This window comes from Mauremys mutica, chromosome 6 (assembly GCF_020497125.1).
Source record: "Mauremys mutica isolate MM-2020 ecotype Southern chromosome 6, ASM2049712v1, whole genome shotgun sequence".
Classification (NCBI taxonomy): Eukaryota; Metazoa; Chordata; order Testudines; family Geoemydidae; genus Mauremys; species Mauremys mutica.
Genome location: NC_059077.1, coordinates 90,099,613 through 90,118,401, shown reverse-complemented (window position 1 = coordinate 90,118,401; position 18,789 = coordinate 90,099,613). Strand labels below are relative to the sequence as shown.

The 18,789-nt window shown below is 44.5% G+C and overlaps 1 protein-coding gene across 1 annotated transcript; it reads left to right on the top strand.

Moving 5' to 3' along the window:
• Positions 1 to 6,736: 6,736 nt before the first annotated feature.
• On the top strand, positions 6,737 to 18,472 carry DMRT3 (doublesex and mab-3 related transcription factor 3). The gene is made up of 2 exons (XM_045022315.1): positions 6,737 to 7,139; positions 16,849 to 18,472. The coding sequence occupies exons 1-2, from the start codon at positions 6,737 to 6,739 to the stop codon at positions 17,811 to 17,813; spliced, it is 1,368 nt and encodes a 455-aa protein (XP_044878250.1). The 3' UTR covers positions 17,814 to 18,472.
• The last annotated feature ends 317 nt before the right edge of the window (positions 18,473 to 18,789 follow it).

Sequence of the window (18,789 nt, the reverse complement as noted above, 5' to 3'; positions counted from 1 at the left end):
GCCTTTATAAGGTTTGAGCATTGGCTTGCTAAACCCAGGGTTGTGAGTTCAATCCTTGAGGGGGCCACTTAGGGATGTGGGGCAAAAATCTGTCAGGGATGGTACTTGGTCCTGCTAGTGAAGGCAGGGGACTGGACTCGATGACCTTTCAAGGTCCCTTCCGGTTCTATTAGGTATAGATAGGATAGGTATACGGACACCGTACCTACTAAACTCCCTAAAGGCGTCTATAAAACTCGGCTCAGTTTCACAGAGGGAAAAAAAATAACGGCTAGTTCTGATGGAACAATGTTCGCATTGGATGTTGTTACTTTCTGACTGTAGGTGGATTGAATCCTTGATGCTGCTGCGCTTTTTAATTAATATTGCGGTAGCAGCCTTAAATAGCCTGACATTCTCCACCCAGCCCTTGGGCTGCGAGAAGGCTTAGTTAGCAGCCAGAGCCCCATGAGACAGTAGGGTCGATCTAAGTGTTAACAGGGGATGGCCTAGCCTGATGGCTGTGCTGAAGAATACCTGTGGTACTGCAGCGAGAGCGCCTAGCCTGAGGCCAGGCTGCCTGCTGCAGGTTAAATCCATGAGAGCTTGACCATTGGGAGCAGGATCGGGCCCCAGCATGGAAGCCCCTGGTAAGGAAAGGCCCATTGGCCCAATCCACTTACAGGACCAACTCAGCAGCGGGGTTTGTTACTTTAACAGCTCGCCTTCTTCTCTTGGTAGCCGACCCCAAATGGCATCCCAGCGTCTTGTCACTGTAAGACTCCGCCAGAGAAGTGATTAAACGTTGGCTTTGCACAACAGCGCTCCTGGCAGTTAGTTCTGAAGCCTAATTAACAGGAAAGTTCAAACAGGGGGAAATTGCCTATACAGGTTGTAAAAACATACTTGAATAAACGTCAGGTTCTGACACCAACAAAGAAAGGTAAAATTCGCACGCTCCTTCTCGGGCTGCCTTCTAAAAGCACGTCCCAAAATCCACATCTCCGCCCTCTTTCAAAATGTCCTTTTATCAAGGGAAGGTTTCACCTTTGATGTTAGTTAAACGTTTTTTATGTTTAACCGACTTGCTTTAAAAAAAAAGCCAACTTTTCCTTGAGATTGTAAAAAGCGGTGGTGCTGTCTTAAAAGCACCCGATCATTCCGTCTGATCGTTTGGATAAAGATATATTTAGATAGTGTTTTAAGTGTCCTAAGCATCTGCACATGGAACAAGCCCGGTAATACTTCTACAAGAGATACCATTCCAGTACCCCAGGTAAATATGTAGAGCGGTTTAGTATGTTTCCTGTATGCATTTTTAATTCTAGGCAATATTCTTTAGGAGCTATGTTGTCTTTATCTACAGGGTTTAAGCTTAAAGAGTTATAAAGCGTTCATGAAAAGAAAGTTACAGGATATACAGAGCAGCCATGTCGCAAAGTTCCATTTGACCTTTAGCCTCTTGCAAGTGGTTCAAAAAACTATACAAAATGAATGTTTTAAATTTAAAAAAAGTCAAACACGTGTAAACATCCTCCCACACTAGCTCTCAAGTGAACAGTATTTTTTTAAAGGGCTGAACGTCTCATCTAAAAAGTAGCCCAATTTCTACGTTAGAGGAGTATCAAATCATGAAGAAACTCATCCTAACTATAACACCACGAGAGAAACTTGCTTGATCCAGTGTATAGCACGTGGTAATACAACTCAGTATTATACTGTCACACACACACACCCGTTTGCCTGTATTGCACATTATTACACAGGCCCTGTTTCTAGTGGGATATCAGTTGGATGTGTTAACATTGCTTCAAAGCTACCTGAGTGCACAGAAGTAATGGAATAAAGTTATAGCAAGTAAATGCCAATCGAAAGTTTACTTGTTTGACTGCATTGTTTTTAATATCAACTCGCTTTAGTAGAAGTCTCAGCGTTACTGATGAAATATGAGTTTATTTTGCAAATATTACCGTGTTTCATCTCATATTCCAGAAATGCTCAGCGAGATTCTCTCCCCTCCAACCTCCGTGAGATATCGGTCATTTTTCTTGTTTTCCACTGAGTTAGCTGTAGAAAGGACGCAGTAATTTCCCTAATGTTCTCAAATTAGCTCTCTTTCAAACTAGTATTAGCTTTTAATGGTGGAGATAATGTGCGGGGAGGAGACGTGGCTTCTCTTGGAAGAGGAAAGAAAAAATACCTGAACACTGGGATTTTGGAAAACTGAAACTTTCTTTCAGATTCCTTCAGTTTCTCGAGTTACAGGAAATGCCCTTTGTGCAATTTCGTGAAGACACCTTGAAGTGGAGCATTTCGCGTGAATGTAGTTTACAAAAGCAGTTCTGAGCCAGCGGCGTTTTGCATGTAACCGACAAACTTGAATGTTTTAGCGAGCGCTGAAGTTCACGAATTCTGAACCTGTCATTGATTTCTTGTCACCGATATGTCTTCTGCTGGCTGGGCTGGTGTATTTTCTTCCCTTGCCTGTGGAGCCCTGGGTTTTATATATCCTCAAAAAGAAATGGCTCCATCTGAGCAACCAAGCTCTAAGCATCACATTTGTCACGCGGCCTGTTAAAATTGTCTCTCAAACTATTTAGTCATATCTGATGGTCTCTTTAGCAGATTGTGTAAGGGGATAACACGCTTCCCTGTGGAAAGTGGGTTGCTTGATACAATTACGTTATATTCGCTGCAATGGCTGAAGAACAGTGGGAAAGAGGCCATCAGAGATGAGGTACTTTCATTGTTTTGTTGCATGGCCGAGCGTTGCGTATTTCTATGAATAGCATTATCATTTGGGGTAATTATACCTGGAACACAGTTAGCCCACTTGAAAAAAACAAGTGCAACAAATTCGCCTTTGTGCCACCAAACCAGGCTTTTTTACTTCGACACTCTCATTCCTTCGAGATCTCGGTCAGATGTAAATGAAGGAACTGGCGAGATTTGTGGATACTGTACATTAAAGACAGTCCCAGGGAACTTCTGGAACATTTTCTCTGCAGGCGGCCAAAAGGGGTTTAACATGAAAATACAAATCGTCACCTTCCTTTCAAAAATATTTATGAATGGTTGGTAATCAGTGACCTTTATTAATTCTATTCAGATCTCTAGTGCTTCCCTGGCTGCTTGCTATGCCGCTTTCATTAATTATTTGTGTGACCCTGGGCAGGATAAGCCCCTCTATTTCTGAAATCTGCCATGTATTTAATGTCACTAATTTCAATGCAGCGCACTTAATTCGTTGGAGGACCCATCCCAATTGATGTGTGTTTCTGTCCTGAAGTAATTATATGAGAACAAGAACATTTAATGCCATCTGAAGTGACTGACTGACTGACCAATCATAGGGCAAGTGTCTGCTCATCCATCTTTTCCTTTTAATTTGACATTAGCTAAGAGCATCTTTGAGATGTAATTGAAACTAACTCGACTACTCAAATCTCGAAATAAGAAACGTTTGTAAACTTTGCATGAGGATCTATCTGAAGCTCAATTTAATGTAATCCAAAAATACAGATAGTAATTATAAATGCTCCTAATAAATCCTATATTGTAGTTAATAGATAAACATAGACAAATTCCCTCCTTGTCGTTAAGCCTCAATGGATATCACATTATTTGTCAAACCAAGAGCTTCCCTGAAGATCCATGCACTTCAAGTGCAAAATAATAATATGAACATACTATTCAGATGGCTGCTTTTGTTTGGCTTTCGATAACACATCCATGTGTAATTTGCAAAAGCATTTCTAAGTGATCATTGGAAATTGTATTTCCTAGACGTTCTAACCGTTGTCTGAGCGTTCACACCACTGATGATCATAAGAAAATCAAAATCGAATGGAAACACGTTGTCAGTGGGTTCAGTGCAATTAAGTTACATTTTTTTCACTCCCTCTTTCCTGATTTCTTGGAGGATTTTTCCCATAAAAGTCTAAGCTGCTGGACTTAGTGGAACCAGGCACTTTCCCCTAACTGTTATTTGGACCATATGCTTTGCACATTCATTCTCTTTCAATCTATTCTTCTGGGCACTAACTGCTAACACGTTATAGTCACCTTGAAATTTCCTCTGCTATTTTCCAATTAAAAGCTTAATAGCCCTGGTAACGGAGTTCATGTGGTGAAGTTTACCATAGCCCCTTCTTCTGAAAGGCTTTCTGCTGGGATCCCATTATGTGCTTGAATAAACCTTTTCTGAAAACAGAAATGGGACTCGGGGTTGTCAGGTGTTGGGTTACAATAGACTTTCAGGCAGGGGACATTTTACTAACATAAATACAAACCTGTCCCTATAGGGAGATGTTGTCAAATACTAGGATATGAAAAACATTCCCATCAAATATGAGAAAGGGATTACTGCACTATATCAAACGAGTATTTCAATCTCACCTCCCAATGTGCACTCAAGTGAGAGAGGGGGCCTCAGACCTAAGTATGCCTGTTAGCGGTAGAGAGATAGATATGTAACCAGATAGGTGACAGAGCTGGGGAGAGACTCCCTGGGCTGGTATACGAAATACATAACCTTGGAATACAGTAAAAAACTCTATATTTTAGAAAGATTTCATTTGGGGATCAAGATATGGATAGATAAAATTCAATTAGATAAAGATGTATCCCCCAAGGATCCCATTAATTAATCTCCACAGTTGTTCCATGTATTACAGTACAAATAATTAAAAACGTATTCATTTTCCGGATTCGTTCCTCCAGTGCAATCACATGGATTGAATTCATTAGCCTTTGCGCGCTTGGCTTCTGTAGATTGCTGTGCAGCATATTTAAATTGTTTTCAAATTAACCTTTCAGGTATTTATTTGGCTGCATGGATTAGATGTCGCTACTTATTTTACTTTATTTAAAAAAACCTGTTAACCTGTTCTGTTTTGTTTTTTGTGCAAGAATTTCGGACGGTTTAAAATTCCCCGTAGGGACAATAAAATCATGGCAAGGTGGTCTGTGGGCTATTTTCAGTGTGAGACTCAGACCAAACAACAGAAAAGAAATGCAGACGACAAACAATACAGAAGAAAGATTTTGTTTATATTCCTATTTGCGCTGCAAGAAAATGGAATGTATCCTACACCTGATCAAATGCAGCTTTTTTGTAAATTAAAGCTGGTCAGCAACAGATGAATTTTAAAATGGGATGTGGTCCCTGAAACCCGCCCTATAATAAAATATGAATCAACCCACCCCGAAATTGGATAAATAATTCGGAGTAAAGCATTTTAAAAATGGAATATGTAACAGAATGAAACACCATTTTGTCTGTACACATACATCACACTTTTTGTCCCCCAGGCAAAATATGTTTAGACCTTAATTATCAATATATGTTTAAAGTGTGCTAATTAGGCAATTAATTTAAAATAGCAGTTCCAGTATAATAATAATTTCCTTTATTTATTTCTTTATTGGAATAAAGTATGAAAACTTTGAAGTGTTGCATCCAGTCTTTTACACGGTGAAATTAATTTAATGTCCAAGCGCAAGGTTATATGTACACGAAGAAAACAAGTTACAAATGAAATGTCGATACACTCCTCTAATAAATATCTGTGGTGAGTTTGTCTTCTTCACAAACCGTATTCACTTTCTTTCCCGCAATGTAATAATTAAACTTTGTTTTTAACTTCTCGCTGTCATCTGAGAAACATATTTGTTAAGTGATATAGGCGAAACATCACTGTGTTTGGAAGTTTTAAAAAGGATTACTATTATGCATCAAACAAATTAATTAAGAGGCTGCACGAATTTGATCTGAATCGTGTTTCCTCTCTACAGGGACGGTTTATATACAAGTAGCCATCTTGAGGAGGAACATCAAAAAGCAAGAATAGAAGCACGAATCAGCCCGTGACTAAATAATAAGTGTAGGCTTAGATTTTTGAATGACCTGATCTGAGCTCGGTAGTTTAAGAGCCATGGGAAGGGGGGGGGGGGAGGGGGATGGGAGCTTTCAAGATGTTCATTTTTAATGCAACTTCTCTTTACCTTAGTCCTGTGAAACTTAGATGAATGAGTTCAGCAAATACCTTTTAAAAGCCTCAACAGCTCTGCCCAGCCCTGAGGGGCAGAGATAATTGTATGGAGGAAACTATTATTAATTATTGTTATTATTATTTATTTTTGGTGGGAGGGAGCCTGCTTGGCTGCGCCTTCATCTTTGAAGTGTGTATACCGATGGTGTTGAATGGGGTTCCTGGATCTGGGGTCCTGGGAGCCTCTGATCCCCCTGACTGAACTTGAGAAACTTCCCCAAGAAACCAAATCCCGTCATTGCCTTGCTCGTCTCCTCCCTCCAGGAAGGTGGGCTGGGCGCTCACAGGTCCCCAGCTGAACCTCCAACCTACTCGCCATTCTCCTGCCCAGGGAGGGAGAAACACCAGCGCCCTGCCCCTTCCTGGAGGGAGTTGGCTTGGCGGTGGGCGAGACCATTTGCCCCGGACTCGAGAGGGAGCCCCCCACCAGCCCTTAGCAGCTGCCTAGGAGGCTGGGCGCGCCCCCTCCCCCCGTGGCCGGGCTGCAGGGAGCGGAGCGAGGAGGGGAGGCTCCGGCACTAGGCAGAGCGATCTCCGCCGGGTCCCAGCAGCAGCAGCAGCCGCCGGAGCCGGGGAACCTGCCTGCAGCAGCTGGATGCAGCCCAGTGGATTGTGCCCGTAGCGCCCAGCGGGATTTAGCCAGGGAAGAGCCACCGCCCCCTCCCCCGCTCTGCCCCCAGCCCGGCTGGGCTCCTGCGCGGGGCATGAACGGCTACGGCTCCCCGTACCTGTACATGGGCGGCCCGGTGTCCCAGCCGCCCCGGGCCCCCCTGCAGCGCACCCCGAAGTGCGCCCGCTGCCGCAACCACGGCGTGCTGTCCTGGCTGAAGGGCCACAAGCGCTACTGCCGCTTCAAGGACTGCACCTGCGAGAAGTGCATCCTGATCATCGAGCGCCAGCGGGTCATGGCCGCGCAGGTGGCGCTGCGCCGGCAGCAGGCCAACGAGAGCCTGGAGAGCCTCCTCCCGGACTCCCTGCGCGCCCTGCCCGGGCCCCCGCCGCCGCCCGCCGCCAGCGGGGACTGCGCCCCGCAGAGACCCCCCGCCGCCGCCCTGCGCTGGGCCGCCGAGCAGCCCGCAGCCCTGCAGCCGCAGCTCCCCAAAGCAGGTAAGCGCCGGGGCATGGGGCGGCGCCCGCAGGCATCGGGTGGGCGTGAGGGGACCTGGCTCCAATGGGCGAGGGGCGCTGGAGTCCTGGGCACGGGGCAGGGGGCTCCGGATCCCCCGGGACCGCGAGGAGGGGCGGGCCAGGCTCGCTCGAGGCAGCGGCCAAGGAGAGCTCCCCAGCGCAGGTAGGGAGGGCGCCCCCGGGGGCAGGCCCAGCGGGCTGCCGGTTCCCCAGCGCTGTGCCTGGCTCCGAGCGGGAGGCCGCATGTGGTCCGGAGCCGGCAGCTGCCTGCAGGTCTTTGCAGACAGCTGAGGGGTCTGCCCTGGCTCTGGGGAGCTCGGGCCGGTGGAGCGGGTGTTTGTGCATTGCTGGGAGTCCCGTCGGAGCCCGAGTCTGACCCCACAGCCGCGCCATTGGCTCTCAATGAACTATTTCTGCTTCACGGCGGTGTCTTGAGGGGGGGGGTCAGATTCCGCGCCTGGGTGTTTGGGGAAGTGGGCGCTGGCCAGCTACTGGCTTTTTTGGGGGCGAGGGGGCGTCTTAATAAATGGGATCGATTGTCAGGACTTGTAGTATTAAACCACACTGACAATGACTGGTCTGACTGGCCCGGGACGCTGTACCCAAACCTGAACCATGGCCACTGAAACGTGATTAGAAGGAAACAGAATTCAACCTGCAACTACATCACAGCTACTTCCTAGGCGCGGGCAGCGTATGGAATCAGACTGAGCGGGTAGAAACCCCCCGCATTCACAGTGCATGTCCCTGGCCTCAGCTTGCGCCAGAGCGCAGAGCGGTGTCTGTCATTTCACTGCAGAATCTCTGGCTCGTCTTAGCTCAGTCAGGTCCCAATGGGAGACTGCCCGAGTACGGACTGCGCAGAAACTGGCAGCATGAGTCCGCAGACCTTTGCACTTGCAAACAGTGCTCATTCAAGCGAGTGCTCCTTCTGAGATCGGCGGGGTGTGTAGCAATGTGAATGAAGACCATTTACTAGTAAGAGGTCGCAGGATGGAGCCCCTGAGTAAGGGGCCCCCATATTACGGTGATGAGAGCCAGTGCAGCCCCCTCCGATAGCTAGTAAGGACCTCAGGAGTTGCTCCAGAATTACAGCCCAGGCACGTTAAGGTCAGGTAACACTCTGGATGTCACCGAAGCGGTACAGAGTCCTAATGCGCCAGCTCTGAGCTGGAAAGGGTAAGGGCTGCTGTATAATTTCTGTTAGAGTCCCAGTATAGCGCCTGCCTTTCGCTTTTGCAAGGCGGGCGGCAATAACTCATTTCATCAGGTGGATCTTTAGACAGACCTTTTTTTTTTTTTTTAGATTCTGCCCTATTTTTGTGTTATGGAGAAAACAGTTTACGTAGAACAACGTGTCTTTTTCCCACTCCGATGGGCACCTTTGGAGGCCGGAATACACTTTACATTTAAATCTCAGGCTTCACTTGAAACCGCTGAGTTTGTTGATTTTCATCACCTGGGACAAAATAATAACCAACTGAAAAGACCGCAATGAGCAGTTTTCGGCCTGAGCTGCTGTGCGGCTGAACTGTGCTGTAGCGAGGAAGGGGGCTTGTGATGTACAGTGTTTCCCGTGTGTGCAAAATTAGGAGTTTCCCAGTTTGTGTGCATAGCTGGTAAATGTGTTTAATGCAATTCTTTTTGAAGTGGATAGCTTTGGTGGGAACCCATTTCTGTGCCTCAGACGTACAGAATAAATAAATGCCAATATATATCCAGGGTTCAGTCATTGAATTAACTAATGAGCTGTTGGGAAGGGCAAGGAAACGTATTTAGTAAATATTATTAGTAATACAGTACTAGTATCAATTGACTAATATATGTATCATTTATTGTTCAACATCTCGAAACCCATCGGAATTTACACCATATCCCATTATAACTGCAAATCTGAAATTCATCACCTGAAAACTTTGGAGCTTGCACTTTTTTGTTCAGCTAAACCATTTAGGAGGGGGTAACCTTTCCCATCTCCGGGAGCAGAGGCTGCAGAACAATTCCCCAAGCACTATTAAAGCCATAACAATACATAATCCAGCATTAAAATGCAGCGTCGTTAAAAGAATAAGGGATGGAACTGGCACTTTTTTTTTAAGAGCAGCCAGTAATAAAGAGTTTGGGAGATGTCAAGAGGAAAACGAGACAACAGTGGCATCGTGTTTTTATATATATATATATATAAAGTCTGTGAATCTGACCCTTTAAAATATTTCTCTGTGCACAAGCTATACATATAGCGTTGCTGCTGAGTAAAAATAGCACAGGGCTGATGCGTGGAAGAACATTTTTCTGGGGAAAAATACAAATCGAAGCCTTTTTCACTGAGTATTTACTGGACGAGAGCACACACTTATTAAAACATAAACGTACAGGTGAAATCAACAGGAGCACAAAATGAACGGGTGTGCTCCAGAGAGGTTTTTTCAGCGGCTCCAACCAAAATTAGCCCATAAAAGACACAGAACTCTTGTAAACCAACCATTGGCTACAGAACGTAGATCGGCCACAAATATTTCCCCCTCAATTAATTGTTATTCATGTTTCTAGTGTTTAAGATGGTTTGCGCGTTGGGTAGTTTAACTTGAATGAGCAATTTTCAATATACCTACAGCATTTTTTCTGGACATTAATAACTGGAGTCTTCGATTAGAGGGAATTTGAGCCCAGAGGGCTAGAACGAAACGGAGTTGGATTTGCGACGAGCTCTCCACAGCAATCTTTCAGCTCTTGAGTGTTTCTGTAAGGACAGACTCAGCCCAGCCCGCTTGCTCTGCGAGCCAAAAATAAGGGTCATTGCAAAGGTGGGATACTGATGTTAGGCGCTCCCCTTCACCCCCCTTATTCCTTCCCCCAGTCAGCATCCCTCCACCTCAACGCGATGTAGGAGGGGCTGGTGGAAAAGAAAGCAAAGCGGGGGCTGATCAGCTCTCAACGCCAGATCTTTTCCGTGGTCCTTTCAGAGCGAGGGAACCCACAACCCTGAACTGGCTGCTCCTATGGACTTTTACAGACCTCATCCCTTTTCTAGCTCGGGAAGGAGGGGGGCGGATATTCATGGACCCTAGAGCTGCGCTGCGCGCCCCTTCTCCAGTGGGTTAGGGAAGGAGCGCTGGCAGAGTTCAGTTAATTTGGCTGAAATGTTGTCAGGGAAGTTTCTATGGTCTTCCCAGGCTCATTGCACTGTAGCCAGGGCTTGGCATTTTGTCCCCCTGCCATCGTTCCCAGAGGACAGAAAGAAGTGAAGTTGCTTACAACAAATCTGTTGGCTGGGTGGGGTCGTTTCCGCAGAGGAATGAACACTGGATCGTTGTAATCGGAGCTAAAGGAAGGAAAACAGCCCCCCCGCCCCCCGAACAAAATGGGGCAAGATTTTAAAACAATGGCAGGGTCGGAGGGAGGAAAGGAATCCCTGGGCCCGATCTCGCAGAGCCTTATGATTCCCCTAGTGAAGTCAAAGACTCCACTTGGGTGAGTAAGGCTAGCGTCGGCTTTGCAGGGCCAGGCGCAGAGGTGGCATTCAGCGCCACGGGTTACTTTATTCTCCTTGCCCCTGTGGAAGCAGCTGGGCTTCCCCATTCCCCCCCCCACAAGGTCTGCTGCAAGGGGCTCCCCTCCCACGCACCCTGCTGACGGCTCAGAAAGGAAGGACCCTTCAGGGCAGCTGTAGGGCCCATATCCCCGCGGGACCCTCTCCTTTCCTGCGCGCTCTGATGGATTGTCTGATTTACACTAGTTTTGTTACTTCTGTTCTGGGTTAGTTCTAGTTGTGATCGGCTACCAGCGGCGCTGTGTGGGGCGTTGTGATTTCCCATCTCCACCTGGGGCAGGCCCAGCCAGCCCCTGCCATTGTAGGGAGTTGTAATGTGCCCCATCTCGGTAACTCCTCTTAAATCAGGGGTCCCGCTCCGGGTCGGAAGGTAATGCGGAGGAGGGGGGGGGAAATGCAGGATGGGTGTAGATGAGGGCGAAACTGTCCCCGATTTCGGAGGGGGGCGGGATCAGCGCCTAATTGTAATAGCCGAGAATTTGGGTTAAAACCTCGCTCTTTCAGAGCGTGGCCCGTTGATTTGTAAACAGGTAGCTCGCCGCCAAAGCTTCACGTAAACATGCCCGTGTGTGTGTGTAGACTCTAGCCCTGCTCACAGCATCTCTCTCATCACGCAGCTACACACGACCGGATACGCGGCTTGAGCTGCCCTCCAAAGAACTCACCGAATATTGACTCAAGTCGTGTTACCCTGGAGCCCAGGTCCTTCTTTTCATCTGCTATTGGCCCCGCACTTGACTCCCAGCCCTCAAGCTTCCAGGTCCCCTTGTTCACTAACCCCTCCCCGGCCTGGAATATAGGGACTATTCCCACCCTGAGTGACAGGTTTAGCGCTCTGCAAACCCATCAGTAACCTGCAGAAGCGTTGCCACTTCACCACCACCCCGTCCGAGGCTTAAGATCTCTGCCTGCCGTACCCGCATCCCCATCCTGCTAAATAACGGGCCAGGTACTCTCTCTCACAAATCCACTGTAAGAAGGGGTGTCTGTATGTCGGGGGCAGAAAATGCCAGGAAAATCCCTCCAGAAAGTGCAACAGAAATAAACTCCGCCAGCAGGATATAAATCTGGCGGACAGAAGCGATGTTGACTTGCACACCCAACTTTTCTTCCCCCCTGATATATGAACTTCCCAGTTTAAAAGATTACTGTAATCACAGGAGGACAGTGTAAATCGAATCTGATAGCAATAACTTTTGGAGAAGGTCAGGCTCAAGTGAAATGTTACCAAGCAACAGGCATTTTGTTTGCAAAATACAATCAAAGAGCATTGATGAGAAATTTTTCGCTGCCAGCCAGTCAGCACTTTCTGCTAACAGCTTTACAGGGGAAAAGGGGTAAATCTTCATAAATCAATCTGTCCGGAGCTCTCCCAGCCTCTTCTTTCAACTTCTTCGTGGAAAGGGAGGGAGATTTTGCTTATCTGCACCTCAGCTGTCTCCCTGGATGCAAGACCTTCAGAGAGTTGCTCCCAATGACTCTAATTACTCTAATTTTTAATTAAGGTTGCAATTCACGGGGCTCATTCGGAAGCTGCCAGGTTGCTTTGCCTTCATTGTACATAGACTTCCCTTACAATCAAAGGGAAATAGAAAGCAAGGCTGATATACCTCAAAACAGCCGAACACCCATCTGGAGCCTTTCTTTTAAACTGGATTCACCATTCCAGTACGTTTCTTAATTCACAGAGTCATAGAAATTGGAAATGGGAGACACCTCTTCGCTTTAGAGTATGGTTCCTAGATACCACAATGAATAGCATACTGGAGAGCGGTAACAGGATTGTTCCCTAGGATACATTAGCCAGTGCTTTGTCCAATCTTTTATATCTCTAGGCTTTAGATCCATCCAGTGTGTCCTGATTTAGGGCCAGGTTCTAATACCCTTTACTTGGACAACTTACTCCTGGAGTAGCCCTGACCACTTCAGTAGGGCTACTTTCCCCGTAAAGTTCAGTTCGGGAATAAGACCAGTTTTCTTAATTTCTTCCGACTACATTATATTGTCTAAATAATTCTCCCTCCTCCTATTTTCACCCTCCATATAAACACAGCTATCCTCTCCCTGCCCCTCAGTAATGATTAGTGCTTGTAAACAAATACTGTGAAGCCATACTGGGCCTTTAAAAACAGGGGAGGAAGTTTGCAATGTAATGGGATGCTGCTGCTGCTTCTTCTTCTTCATTATTATTATTATTATTCATTATTTTTGGTAACTATATAACAGTTTCACAGGGATCTATGGTATTTTCCGTGTCAGGTCATTACAATTACAGAAACCGGGATAACAGTAGATATGGGTGGGCTCCAGGTAAATTTGGGTGGCAGGTAGATCCTTCTTAATCAGGTACAGTTTAGAGCTATTTTCAGGAAGGGCTATCAGTGGGACTATTAAGGGTAGCAGGATTTAACCCAAAGGATTAGACATGTTTTCAGTGAAGGAATGAACTGGAGCGAATGGCTTTTTGTCTGGCTATCTTTCACGGGTACTTATATGGCCTCATTATCATAGTATCTGAAATTCTAGTTCTAGACATCTCCCTTAGAGCTCACAATCCCTGTGTTCATTTATGTATACAGCTATGCAGCACATATGTACACACGCTTTTCCCATTGCTCTGTATATGTTAATGTGTATATATATCTATATCTCACTATAAAAATGTGTGAGCGAGTGAGTAAGAAATGTTATGGAAATTCTCCATAATTAGTATAAACAAGGAAAGCGATTCTCTCTGGTCACCTCAGGGCTAACAAAAAAGTGCACTGAATGCAAGCAATCTGAAACAGCATATGTTTTATTAAAAACAATACTAAAAGCTGCCTGAAGCCAAGGTTTCTTTCTATAAAATACAGATCACCTTCAGGAGAAGTTAGAGAATATCACAGAAAGATACAGTGGGCTAAGAACAAAGTGTACATTCATTTTTAGTTAAATGTATATTGTAGTAGTTGAAGACTCATCCTATATTTGGGAGTAATACAAAATTAAAGCCCTAGATGTGGCTAGTCTGCATGTTTCATTTCTACATTTCACTGTCCAGAATATTTGTATGAATTTGTAATATACCTTTCCAAATCCTTCATTATTTAACAGTTGTTATTCTCTGCCCATTGCAAATACGTAAAAATCTAACCGCAGCCATTCCCACAAAAAGAAGGAAATGAACCAACAAAAATTGCCCTTTGCCAAACAGCACTTGCGTACCATCTGTGTGTTCGCTAGAGGAACTAGTGTTCAGATAAGTTGAACAAAGTAACCAAATTGCCTTCCAGGCAGAAAATTAGCATGACCTAAGTGGTGCAAAACAGTCACCATCTGACCTGTCTGAGAAGCTAGACATTTGTGACATCTACAGGTCAGCATGAGTTTTGAAATGGTGTATGCTAACAGGAAAAAGGCTTTTGACTGACAACCATACAGAGAATAGGAATCACTATAAGAATAGGATCAACCCTACTGTATATAATTTTCTAAATGTTTACTAAGGGTAGGAAGGAAAATCCCTGTGAAGTAGTAACAATGAGGAACAAATATACCATGATTTCATTTAAATAGTTGTAATCCACCTTTGTGACTCTGATACTAGGAGGATTTGGGCAGTCTGGAGAGATACATACCCCTCCTGCATGTAGTGCATGTTTCACCAATCACCAGTCCAGATACGGGGCTAGGAATAAGGTTTTTTATAGGGTATGTGTATTATGAACCTATCCTGATGTCACTGAAGTCAGAGAGTGTGTACATACTTTTAGCTTTTTAATTCAATAGATTTAATGTCTAGAATCTGAAAACATCTTTAAGTTATATTTCATAAAGACAAGTTGGAAAATTTTAAAGCTAATTAATCCCACCCCCAAAACATAAAAGCCATAAAGTAATAATTTCACAGGATCAGGGTTGTATTTAACTGATCTGGGAGATGTAAAATGAATATATTTTTCCATATATATTTGCTAGGTTATGGTGCCCAGTATTAAATGTAAGCTACATAGCAGTAAATACATTTTGGAAACTAAGAATACTTCTGAAATACACTTACTTGCATGCAATTTACATGATCAAATTGGTCACTACAGCACAGTAAATTTACATGAAAAAATACCACCATACTATCTTCCTCAAGTGTCTGTGTACCAGAAATAACCACTCAGGGGCAAGAGCTGCTGTAACTTATCTTCCAAGCTCTGTCCTGCAGTCCTTCCACATGTAAAGTTCCCATTGACTTTACACTTGAATGGAACACAATGGAAGCTACACTTGAAGAATGCAGAGTCAAGCCCTTAAAGTTGGTGCACTGCAGCACAGTTGGGTGTCTGCAGAGGATGGAGGTGGGTAGCATATGGAGTACCAAGAGTTCTTCCCTAATAATGTCCGGCCTACACACAATTACCATGTACACACACACATATATCAATTTTAAAATGTTTATATCATTTTAGCTTGTGTGTGGGTAAATTTCCTGTTTCCCTGCCCCTGTTTTCTTTTGCTCTAGGAAAGAGATTCCATGCAGTGGGCAGATGGGGCACTCCAGATTGTCTGTCTGCAAGCCTATCTGAAGTAATTTACAGTTTGAATGAGTGGTTACTAGCATGATTTCCAGCCCCAAAGCTCCTTGCTTGCTCCAGGCTGCTTTCTTGCACTAGTAAGGTTAATAAATGAGTAGGCCTCATTTTAGTGCAGTTTTGCAACAGAATGTTTGAAGGCTTTGTTCAGTGTTTATTTAAAAAACAACAACAATAATTAGTACCAGATTCTGCCAGCCTAACCCTTAGCATCAACAACATACTGTATGCTGAACTCTAGTAAAATCAATGGAGCGCTTCAGGGAGTACGGTACTACTCTGCATGAGTCAGGCAGGTGGAATTGGTCCTTAGTGAAATAACAGTGAATATCTCCCAGCAAAATATATTGTCACCTTTCTCTTTAAAAAATGCCAATGAAGCAACTCTCCTGGCTTAGTTTGTTTATTTCTACCAAGGAGTTGCGTTGAAAAGGGTTCCAAAATCTTTCCACGCTCTGGGCAAGTTTTTCAAAAGTGACCAGTGATTTTAGGAGTCTCCATTTTTGGATGCCCAGCCTGAGCCACCTGAAAGGGGCCTGATTTTCAGAGGTGCTCAGCACCTTTAAGGCATCCCAAATTGGACATGCAAAAAGTGAGCTACCCAAAATCACTAGTCACTTTGGAAAATCTTGGCCTCCTTCTCTGTAGTGTACTGTATTAGCTACTGTATAATAGATTATAATCTAATTGATACACAAAGACCTAGGGCTTCATGAACCTAAGGAGCAACTCCTACTCCCTTCCCTTTTCCACAGACGTAGTGGGAATAGTATAGTCTTCTGCACAAGGTAAGAGTGCAGGTGTAAGAGAGATGAGACAGAAGGCTATCACCCCAGCCTGCCACAGAGCTCTGCTCTATGGATTGGGGGGAACTATGTGGCTCAGAGTGGGGAGGGGGGCTGGCTTGTGCTGGAGGAAAAGTGTGCTGGTGATGAGGGGTTCTTCAGCCTTGAGGCAATAGTACTTGTGGATGGCTTCACTAATGCTGTTTGGCCTTGTGGGGATTATTCTTGTGTCCCAGGCCTCCTCAGAACTCTTCAGTGCACAGTCCATTCACTAAGAGCATGATGTGGTCCTAAGAGAATACTAATTTAAAAGAGTGAAAATGCCTTTGGGGAAGGCTGGCATTCAGCTGACGGACTGGTGTCTTACGACTGGAAATCCCAGTTAGGAATGGCAAATCTAGCACTCAGCAGGGTTAACAGAAATGGAGTTAACCAAACCCATTTCCTTTCTATATAATGTAGAAAGACAAAGTTATTTACAAGGAGATATCAAATGCATAGTGCATATCCCCTCAAGTCAGCTAGTCCCCATTAGAGAGCACCATGCTGGCTTGAGCATTGGTAAAATATTATTTAGCATGACAAAGAGAGGGGTTTGGGTACAGGTTATTAATGTAGGCAAAATGGAAATAGGATCGCCACTTCATTCAACCTTTTATTGTAATCTCAGGAAATTCTTTCCTTCATAAATTCTTGCTTTATTCATGTTAAAAAATGTGTGATACAATGTACAAAAAAAGGTTTTGGGCTCTGTGAAAGGCTTAATCCAACTGCCTTCTACTTTACAGACATGACTGAGGAACGGTTGGGTGACGCAAGTGGAACAGATAATGCTGAGACGTACAGTGACAAAGACACAGACCAAAGGAGTTCCCCTGATGTGACAAAAGCCAAAAGCTGCTTCACTCCCGAGAGCCCTGAAATAGTGTCAGTGGATGAAGGTGGTTATGCAACCCAGAAAAATGGTGGCAGCACAGAGAGCAGACCAGATAGTCCCAAGTACCACGCAGAACAGAATCATCTCCTGATAGAAGGTCCATCGGGGACAGTTTCTCTGCCTTTCAGTTTGAAGGCCAACAGGCCTCCTCTTGAAGTGTTAAAAAAAATCTTCCCCAACCAAAAGCCAACTGTGCTTGAATTAATCTTGAAAGGCTGTGGGGGTGATCTGGTGAGTGCTGTTGAGGTCCTTTTGTCCAGCCGATCTTCAGTAACGGGTGGAGACAGAACTTCTACAGAATCAGACAGTCTTGTTTTGCCTTCCAATGGGCACATATTTGAACATACACTGAGTTCATATCCTATTTCCTCTTCTAAGTGGTCTGTAGGATCAGCCTTTAGAGTTCCAGACACATTGAGGTTCTCCACTGATTCTAGTAGTGTTGTGCCAAATCCTTTGGCTGTACCTTTACAGCACCCTTTCCCACAGCCACCACGATACCCACTGATGTTGAGGAACACTTTGGCGAGAAATCAGTCCAGTCCTTTTCTACCTAATGATGTCACCTTATGGAACACCATGACACTGCAGCAGCAATACCAGCTGAGATCCCAGTATGTCAGCCCATTCTCTAGTAATTCTACCAGTGTATTCCGAAGTTCACCTGTCCTTCCTACTCGCTCATCAGAAGATCCCAGGATCTCAATCCCTGATGATGGATGTCCAATTGTGTCTAAACAACCTATTTATACAGAAGATGACTATGATGAAAGATCTGATTCTTCAGACTCTAGAATACTTAATACATCATCTTAGAATGACACTTGACATGCGATAAGTAAGTGATATTTGCAATTCAGCTGAACTACTGGGCAACAAGAGGAGGGACACATTCTCTATGAAACCCTTGAAATTATATTAAAAAAGTGACTTTGCTTGGTACTGTACATTAGCAATAAAGACATAACTTATTAAATTTCTTGCACTTCACTGGAAAATGCCAAATAGCTATACTCTATGGCTTTAGTGCTGAATGTTTATTACAAAGGAAGATTCTAATGCTAAGAATAATTATGGGAAAGCTGGGACTGTGGAAGATTTATAATAGAACCTAAAGCTGAAGGTCTGCCTTGCCCCTTAACTCAGACAACTGGAATGTTAAAATAGAATACTTGAATGCTGTTTTATAAGAGAGGACTCCTCAGGACATAAGAAATCAAAAGAACGTAGTTCAATTGCAAATGGACTAAGCAGGGACCTTGTATTCTTATTCCAATAATCATCCTTGCATTTAACAAAAACAAAAACAACCCCTTCCCCCCAAAAACAAATCAAAATGACTTACTGCACATGAGACTAGAGTGAACTGCTTCTGTGCTGTTTAAGCTTGGACACTTTTTAGAGACAAATAATATTAAGAATTATTCTTTTCACATGGCTAGATCGAAACATGTGTAATGTCAATGTAAAACCAATTACAGCTGTGAATTGCATGAAATGTATTGTGAAATAAACACAAGATTAAAATTTGTCAGGTTAATGTAGCATGCTAAGGACTCTAGAAAAATAAACTAAGAAGATGATCTTGGTTTATGTCATTTATATTTGGGCAAAGAACATTTCTAAAGTGAGGGCCAGAGCCTCAGCTGGTGTAAATATGCCTAGCTTCCTTGACTTGAATGGAGCTAGGCCAATTTGCACCATTTGAAGATCTGGCCATTAACCTGAAGCCAGTGAATGAACATGACTAATGGTCAAAAGGTGCCCAAATGCTGTGGAGTAGTTATAAGCA